Source organism: Rhinopithecus bieti, unplaced genomic scaffold (assembly GCF_001698545.2).
Source record: "Rhinopithecus bieti isolate Rb0 unplaced genomic scaffold, ASM169854v2 scaffold_32008, whole genome shotgun sequence".
NCBI lineage: Eukaryota > Metazoa > Chordata > Mammalia > Primates > Cercopithecidae > Rhinopithecus > Rhinopithecus bieti.
In genome coordinates, this window is record NW_016814433.1 from 3,641,631 (window position 1) to 3,651,820 (window position 10,190).

The window sequence follows — 10,190 nt, forward strand, 5'->3', positions numbered from 1 at the left end:
CACCCTCGCTCTCACCTGGCTAACATGCTTTGCGCCCGCTCCCTCTACCTGGCTTGGCCTCTGCGATCCAAACCGCGCGTTCCTGGCATGTCCGCCCCCCCACTCCCCCAACCCTGCCCCTTTCCCACTCTAGTACCGGTAAGCTAGATGATGCCGCCGCCCGCCAGGTGGCTCTGTGGCGCAATGGATAGCGCATTGGACTTCTAGTGACGAATTAGAGCAATTCAAAGGTTGTGGGTTCGAATCCCACCAGAGTCGATTTTATTTCAAATTTTCCTTTCATCCGTTTTTTTCTCCCCCTACCCTATCTCTCTCTTTTTCCACCTGGTTTCTATTTCGATCTCAGTTCCCGCTCTGCTCTCTTCTTTACTTACCTGTCTGCCCCGGGGCTTGGGCCATGGAGAGCAGGACTGAGGGTGGGAGACAGAAGGGAAGGGAAAGTGGGCGTGGACGTCGAGATAAAGGCAGGCCCCTGGCTCGGGGACACACGGGGATTTAATAACCACTTTATTCCATGCACTAGGGACTCGGGAAGGGACTGGGACTGGGCTCGGGGGCAGAGAGAGTACAATCCTAGACGCAAGGAAGAAGTTGGGGCAGGGAAAAGGGACAGGAACCAGGGAAATATATATTTATATAGATACTCTAATATAGACCACATCTCACCCGCGCGCTGAGCAAGCGCGCCCCGCCGCCCTCCCCAACACCTGCTCGCCCGGACGCCCGGGTCCCTCTGCTGCCCTCGGGCTGGAGTCTCTACCCCACCCCTCTAGCCCCGCCCCCACCCACCCCCCAAGGCTCAGGCCAAGGTTCTCCAGGAAAAGCGGCGGTGGCGGGGCGGCGGGCCTTGGGCGCCCCTCTTGTCTGTGAGTCGGCGGTCACGCCGTGGCGGCCGGCCAGCAGTCCGGTGAGCGGGCGCCGGCGCGCCAGACCCCGCGCGGGGAGCAGAGGGATGGGGACCATGCGCAGCGCGGGCTAGGGGGGCCCTGGTGCACTGGGGGGCGCTGGTGCAGCGCGGGGCCAAGGGCCGGTGCGGCGGGGTCCAGGGATGGGCGCGGCGCTGGAGGCCTCGGCTCTACCGGCTTGGGCCGGGGCGGTTTGGGGCGCAGGTAGCCGTGCAGCGCGGAGAAGAGCTGGGCGCGGGCGGCCGGGCTGGCGTCGTGCGCGAAGGCCGCCAAGCGAAGCAGGCACTCGCGGAAACCGGACAAGTAGCAGCTGGCGAGCGCCTCGGCGTCCTGGACTGGGGACCGGGGAACCCCTGGAGCCGCGGCGGCGGGTGCGGCCGGCGGGAGCACAGGTGGGCAGGGCAGGGGCCCAGCAGGGGTGAGGGAAGGGGTGGGGCGCAGAGATACCAAGGCCGGACAGGCGCACAGAGACAGGAAGCCAGATGGACGGAGAGAGGGAGAAAATGAGGGAGACACAGAGACAGACACGCGCGGGTGTTATTAACCTCGCCTCGGAGCAGAACCGGCCACTCCCCAAGCCCACCAACCACCGCAGGGCCCGCCCGCTCTGCCCCGGCCGGAGCCTCCTGGCGTCCCCTCTCCCTCCCTCCGCTGCCCCACCCCCGCGCTGTACCCGGGGGCTCCACCCGGCTTCGCTCCCTCAAGTAGCCCACGGCGAACTCCAGTATCTCCGCTTTCTCCAGCTTCGGGTTCCGGAGGTTCTACAGACGGGAGGGGAGGGCGCAGAGACAGAAAGGGGTGGGGAGAAAGGGGAAAGTGGCAGGGGAAGAAGGGAGGGGCGGATGCGGGAGCTGGGGGTACCCCCGATCGCATTTGCGCACTGCCCACAGAACGCGCGACCAAATGCGGAGTGGAGATGACCAAGGGAGGTCTGGCCCACCCTGAGACGAAACTGTCCAATCCGAGGGGATGGAACCAATGCCCAACGCTTGAGGAGGAGATTTGAAACCGCAACCCAGGGAATGAAATTAACCACCCGACAGAACAGAAGCTGGCTGATCAGAAGCTGGCTATGGGGGAGGGGGAAGCGGACAGTTAAGAGACCCAAAGGGTGAAATGGACCGAACCCGGGAGCGAAATTTACAGAACCAGGCGTGAAACTTACAGACCCGAGGGGTGGCGAAGAAGATCGCGTTCTGAGAGCGAGTGGGGGTCTGGGATGGAATTCCAAAGGCGGGACTCGAGTGAGGATGCCTTGGAGCCAGGGTTGCCAACCAAGCATGTGTCCCCACCCCAGTGGGAAGCCCTGGGACGCGGAAACGGGAAGCTTGGGCACCCGGGGCTAGCGGAGGGACTGACCTGGTCCCGGGTCCGCTCCAGCAGAAGCAGCCTCAGCTCTTCCAGGCTGCGGTTGATGCGGTCCCGGCGCCGCTTCTCCACAAGCGGCTTCAGCATCTGCGACCAGCGGGAAAAGGAGAGCGGGCCGACCGGACCGAGACTCAGCGCGGCCGCGCCGGCGTCGGATCCCGCCGCTGGGAGAGCCCGGCTTCCACCCCGGCCCCAAGACCCCAGATTGCCTAGGGTCGGCCCCATTCGATCCCTCTCCGCTCCCCCTCCCAATGCCCCTAGATCAGTTTCTGTAGCTCGCCTCCCCGGATCTTCGCATTCTCCTCTCTCAGTCTCGTCCTCCCTCCTCCCCTCTCTGTGTCTCTCCTCCTCTTTTCTCTCTACGTCTCCGTCTCGTGCAGTTTCTCTCTGTCTCAGTGGAGAACTTGGGGAACCCTCTGCGCGCAGGCACGTGCGCCGCACGGTGCCGGGCTCAGAGCTGGCGGCCCTGAGTATAGAAAGGGAGATACCTAGCGCGACCGCGCCGCCTCTTCTCCCTCAAAACCCTCCAGGCGTCACCTTCTCCACTGGTTCTCCTAAAATCTTCCACCAGTGTGAGGCCTCTGGAACCAACGCCCCGGGGCCTTCTCTACAAGACCGCCTTGGGCCAGCCCCGCCCGCCTCACAGCCAGCGTAGAGCAAGTGACTATCCTCTTCTCTTTTCGTTCCCACCCTCCTCCCTTGGCTTTGCCCTCTACTTTCTTATTTTACTCCAACACCGGCCCCCTCCCCAGGCCACAAGGTGCCGACCCCCATTACCGAGGCCCCTAGTCCTATGTTTCCGCCGCCCACTCAGGTCTGGCGCTGACCCCTGTCCCCTTCTTCATATTTTGCAGCTTCCTCTCCAGCTCCTGGCTCCTGGAGTCCTGGAGCACGGCTCCCCTTCCACCCCTGCGTCCCCAGTCTCTCTCCAGACCGACGGCGTCAGGGGCCCAGTCCCCTGGCCAAACCAGGGACCTCTGCTCCCTCCCCTCCCGCCTCTCACCTTGGGGCCGTCCCTATTCTCAGCTCGATCCCGGGTGACCATTGCTCCTCCGGACCCTGGTGTGGACCGGGTCCCTGCTCGCCTGGAGCCTTATATTCCTCGGCCCCAGGGTAGGAGGGATAGGACCCGCCCCCGCCCCCTTCGGCACCCGGATTCTGCCCCTCTAGGACCCGGCACGAGGCTCCCGGAAAGAGGAGGAGTGAAGGGGGGAGGGGAAGTAGAGAAACTGGCCTGGGAGTGTGGGAAGTGAGGGGTGAATGGGGGCACTGGCTGGTTTACGGACCATAAGGCTGTATAAGGAGGCGGAACCCAGCTGAAGGGAGGAGGTTATTAGGGGCAGAGCTCGCTTGTGGATGAAATTCAGAGTTCCTCCAGAATTGCAGCTTTCTCGGAGACTTACTGTACCCTCACTAACCCTGAAATAGAAGTTAGCACCTCTCAGCCCCCAGGCTGAATTTTATACATCATCCCCGAAGTTCGCTTCCTAGTCGAGACAGGGAGCAACCCGAGTGTGCTGGGTGAATCCGTCCGACTCAACCGAAGCTCTGCTAGGAGGTTGGAGAGGCGCTCTGTTCTAAGCCAGTTACATTCAAGTCCCCGAACATCTGCGCGCCCACTGTGCGGACAGGCCACTGGTCTAGGCTCGGGCGAGTCATAGTGAGATACTCAGGAGAGACCCAGCTTATCCCTGCAGTAGCTAATGGAAAAGACCACGTGACACCAAGTAGCTGTTACAGAAGCCCAGTGAAATAGGTGCTTCGGGAAAAGGTCTCCTTGAGGATGGCTGGACTGAGGAGGAACCTCAAGGCAGAGGGAGCAAGTCTTTGAAACATAGGAGTGGAGAGGTCTTTTCACTTACAGCACAAGTATTTGATTCAAAACTAGTCATAGGAGATTCAGGAGTGTGACTGATGGGACACCTCACGCAAGTGTGCCTGCATTGCTTGCTTCTGGAGGCCCCTGGTGACTGTAGGGTAGCAGGGAGCAGGCAGTTTTACTACGGGGAAAGCAAGGGATACAGAAAAGGGATCAACACCCACCTCAAACCAAGGACATGACCCTCCGCAGAACGATGCCTGACCACTTGGGGGCTTCAGGACAAAGTGCCTGAGAAGATAAATCAGAAACTGAACGGGACAGCCAGGTTGCCAGGGATAAAGACACGAAAAGACAGGGTTGCAGACCGAGACGGAAGATAGCTGTGAAGTCAGAGACCAGTGGGGATTTCTCCAAGCCCTCCCAACGGCCCTCCGCACCTTGGTTTTGTCACGGAGCCTTTCTTGCTGTAGCCAGAGCCTAGAGAGGCACAGACCTTGAGGAGGGAGCTCCCATTTGGGATCAGGGCCCCAGCACATTCCCCTCTCCGTCCCTCAGCCAAATGGGAACGCAAATGTGTGGCCCCAACAGCCCCGCTGCCCCCCTCCTTGGGAACCTGGGCTCGGGCTGAATTTTTCTCACCTGCACGCGAGGCTGGGGGCCCCAGGCTGTTCGCACCCGGGTGTGGGGCCGCCCCTGGCCATATGGGGCGGCTTTATGGCCCGGTGGCCGGATCCGGACGAGAGGAAGGATGACCTGGCGCTCCACCCACGTCAACTATTCAGGACCAGTTCCCTGACCTACACAGTTGCCTGTCCGGGTCCTCCTCAACCTCTTAGGACCTCAGATAGGCTCCTGGCACACATCGGTAGCCGCGCATTGGTGGTTCAGTGGTAGAATTCTCGCCTGCCACGCGGGAGGCCCGGGTTCGATTCCCGGCCAATGCAAAAGAATTGTTTTCTCCTCCCCAAAGAGAGGATAATACATTTGGTAGCATCTAAAAAGCATCTTCACTTAAATATTTCTGCCAAATATAAATCTTAGCCTTTTGACTATAGCAGATTTTGCAGCTCCAGGCCTACACCCTGATTCCGCACGCCCTCACTCTCCCCTCCTCCCAGCCTGGGGGTCCTGCATCCTCCACACCCCTCCCTCCGCCCCCGGCCCGCACCTCCACAGGCGTGACCCTGAGAAAGGACACAGTGCTCGGATCCCTGCCCCAGGGGTCCTCTCGTCCCCCCACGGAGGAGGGGCCAGGTCTTCCCGCCCCCCACTCTAAATCCCTTGTTCTTTCCACCTCTCTTCCTCTGTTATTTTCCGTTCTCTCTGAAGCACGCTTCCTTGTCTTAAGTCTATGGGTCTGTGCCTTTTTTGTCTAACCTCCTTTCTGAGTCTCTGAGTGCCCCTTAGCTTCTCCATCTCTGTGTCTCTCACGTTCTTTCCAGATCTTCAGCGACTTCTACCCTGGGTCTCTCTGGGTGTCGGTGGTCTCGTTCCTCCGCATCTCTGATTCCGCGTCTCTCCGGTCTCTTGGCGTCTGCATCTCCGCCTCTGGCTCTCTCGGGTCTCTGGTATCTCGTCGTCTCTCCGAGTCTCTGTCGCCTCCCGGGACTCTGCGCTCCCACGCTCCTGCCATCCCCTGGGAAGCTCGCTAACACCTCCGGGTTCCTGCCACCTCCCCTCCCCGCCCCTTCCCGGCCGCTTTGATCCCGCACGCGTCGGGCCCGAGGGCGGGCGGGCAGGCGCACCGCCACCTGCGGCGACCACTTGTGAGCGGGGCGGGGCGGGGCGGCGCGGGCGGGGCGGCGGGGCTCCCCACGGTCCGCTCCCTTCCGGCGCGCTACGCCTCCCTCCGCTCTCCTCCTCCTCCTGGCTCTGTCCGCGGTAGCTGCCGAGGTCTGTGGGCTCGGGGCTTAGGTTCGCTGAATGAATCTTTGTCTCGGTCTTAGTCTATCTGGGTCTCTCTCTCTGGAACTCACCCTGGAGTTGTCTCTCCGGTTTCCTTCACCCTGTTTTATTTGCGCCAGGGTCTGGGTCTGTGTCTCGTCCTCGGATTGTATCTGTGACTGCCAGTGCTCTCTTCTTAGCTCTAAGTAGTAACCGTGGCCTCCAGAAGGAGACTGTTGTTTAAAAACAACAACAACAACAAAAATATGTGCATCTATCTATATGCCTGTGTGCGCAGCTGCTGGATTTATTGGGTCAGCCCATATTTAGGGGTTGCCTCCCGTGTGCCGAGTACTGGAAGGAGTACATTGGGTCTGGGCCTTCCTGAAGCTTACGTTACAGTGGGAAAGACAGACAATAACTGCGAAAGCAAAAAATAACATAAGATAGCTTCAGATGGTTATGAGGCTGTGGGAAGAAAACAACAACAACAAAACAAACAAAAACAAAACAAAAGGGTCATGGCGATGACTTGAAAGTGAAGGACTACTTAACTCTGGGTGGTCAGAGACAGCCTCTATGAAGAGGTGACATTTGATGCCAGCGTAGTCAGCAGCCTTGAGTCCAGGCAAAATGAACTGCAAGTACAGGCTCTGAGGCAGGAGAGCTATTTGCTGGTGGGAGCTGGAGAAAGAGGTCCAGCGAACCCGGGATGGAGAATTTGCAGAGTGGCAGAGATCAGACTGGAGTGTCAGGCGTAGTCCATCCCACAGGATCTTGGAGAGTGTTGAAGGGGTTTGGATTTTAGTCAAAGGGCAATTGGAAGCTAGTGGAGGATTTTCATTAGGAAAGTTATATTCTCTGACTTATGTTTTAAAAGATCACTTTGGGACCGGGCGCGGTGGCTGATGCCTGTAATCCGCGCACTTTGGTACGCCGAGGCAGGTGGATCACCTGATTTCAGGAGTTCGAGACCAGGCTGCCATCATGGCGAAACCCTGTGTCCACTAAAAATACAAAAATTAGCCGGGCGTGGTGGCACACGCCTGTAATCCCAGCTACTGGGGAGACTGAGGCAGGAGAATCGCTTGAACCTGGGAGGCGGAGTTTGCAATAAGCCGAGATCGCGCCACTGCACTCCAGCCTGGGTAACAGAGCGAGACTCCATCTCAAAATAATAATAATAATAAAAAGATCACTTTGGACCGGACGCTGTGGCTCACGCCTGTAATCCCAGCACTTTGGGAGGCTGAGGTGGGAGGATCGCTTGAGCCCAGGAGTTCGAGACCAGCCTGGCCAACATGGCAAAACTCCGTCTCTACTAAAAATACAAAAATTAGCCGGGAGTGATGATGTGTGCCTGTAATCCCAGCTACTCCGGAGGCTGAGGCAGGAGAATCGCTTGAACCCCGGAGGCGGAGGTTGCAGTGAGCCGTAATCGCACCACTGCACTCCAGCCTGAGCGACAAACCCAGACTCTGTCTTGATGAAAAAAATAATAATAAAGAAAAAAGAAAAAAAAATTAGCCAGGGGTGATGGTGCGCATCTGAGAGGGGAGGTTGCAGTGAGCCAAGATTGCACCACTGCTCTCCAGCCTGGGCGAGACTCTAGATAGAGATAGATAGATAGATAGATAGATAGATAGATAGATAGATAGATAGATAAAATTAAAAGATCGCTTTTGTTGCTATTTGGAGAATGAAGGCAGAGGGCTCATTTGGGGGCTGGAGCAGTCTTCTAGGCAATGCCTTGAGGTGGTGGTGAGGAGAGAAAACATGAAGGGGTTAACTCCTAGATCTTTGTCTTAGGTACAGTCATGCATTGCTTAACGTGTGGATATATTCAAAGAAATGCGTTGCTAAGCAATTTCATTATTCAAATATCACAGAGTGTAGTGATGCAAACCTACATGGTAGAGCCTTCTACACACCTAGGCTACACTGTACAGCTTATTGTGCTCCTAAGCTACCTGTACAGCTACAGCATGGTACTGTACTGAATACTACAGGCAACTGTACACAAGGGTAAGTATTTGTGTACCTCAAAGGTAACGCATGGCACTACAATGTTATGATAACTATGCGATCTTTAGGTGATACGAATTTTTCTTTTTTTTTTTTTTTTTTTCTTTTTGAGTCGGGGTGTCACTCCATTGTCCAGGCTGGAGTGCAGTGGGGCGGTCCCGGCTCACTGCTCCCTCTGCCTCCCGGGTTCAAGCGATTATCTTGCCTCAGGCTCCTGAGTAGCTGGGATTACAGGCCCGTGCCACCACAACCGGCTAATTTTTGTATTTTTAGTAGAGATGGGGTTTCACCATGTTGGTCAGACTGGTCTCAATCTCCTGATCTCGTGATCCACCAGCCTCGGCCTCCCAAAGTGCTGGAATTACAGGCGTGAGCCACCACGCCTGGCGATAAGGAACTTTTTTAGCCCCTTTATAATCTCACTCTTGTTGCCCAGGATGGAGTGCAATGCTGGGATCTCGGCTCACTACAACCTCTACCTCCCGGGTTCAAGCGATTCTCCTGCCTCAGCCTCTTGAGTAGCTGGGATTACAGGCGTTAGCCACCACTCCCGGCTAATTTTTGTGTTTTTAGTAGAGACAGAGTTTCACCATGTTGGCCGGGCTGGTATGGAACTCTGGACCTCAGGTGATCTGACCACCTCGGCCTCCCAAAGTGCAGGGATTACAGGCGTGAGCCATTGCGTCTGGCAATCCCCATTATAATCATACATATATGTGTATATGATTTCTCTTTGAAGTCTTCTAATGGAGGTATCAATACGAATTCATGGTTTTTATGTGTACAGATATAGAAATAAATATATATACACATACCCAACGCATACACGTACATATTTCCTAACTCTGTCCACTGAGTGAGCCTAGAAACAATGATATCCCACACTAAATGCCCAGATCTTGGTTACTAAATGCCATTCTTTGCTAAAATGAACCAGGACTCCTTAGAGAAGAGCCTGATTCCGGCCGAGCACGGTGGCTCACGCCTGTAATCCCAGCACTTTGGGAGACCGAGGTGGGAGGATCACGAGGCCAAGAGATTGAGACCATCCTGGCCAACATGGTGAAACCCCGTCTCTACTAAAAACACAAAAATTAGCCAGGTGTGGTGGTGCATGCCTGTAGTCCCAGCTACTTGGGAGGCTAAGGCAGGAGAATTGCTTGAACCCAGGAGGCGGAAGTTGCAGTGAGCCAAGATGGCGGCCACCGCACTCCAGCCTGGGCCACAGAGCAAGACTCTGTCTCTCAAAAAAAAAAAAAAAAAAAAAAAAAAAAAGACAGGAGGGGGGGGCTCACACCTATAATCACAGCACTTTGGGAGGCTGGGGGGTGTGGGGGGGGGGCACATCACTTGAGGTCAGGAGTTCGAGACCAGCGTGGGCAACATGGTGAAACCCCCATCTCTACTAAAAATACAAAATTTAGCTGGGCATGGTGGTGCATGTCTATAGTCCCAGCTACTTGGGAGGCTGAGGCACGAGAATCGCTTGAACTCAGGAGGCTGCAGTGAGCCCAGATCATGCCACTGCACTCCAGTCTGGGAGGCAGAGCAAGACCCTGCCTCAAAAAAAAGTAGACTCTCATGGAACTATCCAGGAAATAATTTAGAGGAGTATTGCAATAATCTAGGTGAGAGATGAGGGTGGCCTGGACCATGGTGTAATGGTGAAGGTCATGGCAAATAGTCAAATGTTAGACTTTTTTTCTTTTTTGTTTGAGACAGACTCTCATTCTATCACCCAGGCTAGAGTTCAGTGGTGTAATCACTGCTCACTGCAACCTCAGCCTCCTGGGCTCAAGTGATCCTCCCTCCTCAGCCTCCCAAGTAGCTAGGACAACAAGCATGCTCAGCTAATTCCCCCCCCCCCCCCAGACTGGGGTCTTGTTATGTTGCTCAGGCTAGTCCTGAACTCCTGGACTCAAGGGATCCTCCTGCCTTGGTCATCCAAAATGCTGGGATTACAGGCGTGAGTCATCACACCTGGCCCTAACATATTTTAAATAGAAATTGCTCATTCGATGTACAGTGGGAGAGAAAGAGAACAATCAGGGATAATGCTAAGGTTTTTAGTCTAAACAACTGAAAGAATGGAATTTCCATTTACTGAGATGAAAGCGCCACGGGTGAAGAAGGTTTGGGGAAGAAGCCTAGCAGTTTGATTTGCACTTTTGTTTTTTTGCGGGGGG

At 56.0% G+C, this 10,190-nt stretch overlaps 1 protein-coding gene and 2 non-coding genes across 3 annotated transcripts; 2 read left to right on the forward strand and 1 right to left on the reverse strand.

The window, feature by feature from the left end:
- The first annotated feature begins 169 nt into the window (after nt 1–169).
- On the forward strand, nt 170–258 carry TRNAR-UCU (transfer RNA arginine (anticodon UCU)). The gene is given in 2 exon segments: nt 170–206; nt 223–258. It is a non-coding gene; the product is annotated as a tRNA-Arg (tRNA).
- A 620-nt stretch (nt 259–878) lies between these two features.
- On the reverse strand, nt 879–4,761 carry HES7 (hes family bHLH transcription factor 7). The gene is made up of 6 exons (XM_017850375.1): nt 4,735–4,761; nt 4,533–4,572; nt 4,317–4,383; nt 2,265–2,360; nt 1,579–1,666; nt 879–1,258 (listed from the first exon to the last, which is right to left on the reverse strand). Exons 4-6 carry the CDS (start codon nt 2,358–2,360, stop codon nt 879–881), a joined length of 564 nt encoding a protein of 187 aa, XP_017705864.1. The 5' UTR covers nt 4,317–4,383; nt 4,533–4,572; nt 4,735–4,761.
- A 207-nt stretch (nt 4,762–4,968) lies between these two features.
- On the forward strand, nt 4,969–5,039 carry TRNAG-GCC (transfer RNA glycine (anticodon GCC)). The gene has a single exon. It is a non-coding gene; the product is annotated as a tRNA-Gly (tRNA).
- The last annotated feature ends 5,151 nt before the right edge of the window (nt 5,040–10,190 follow it).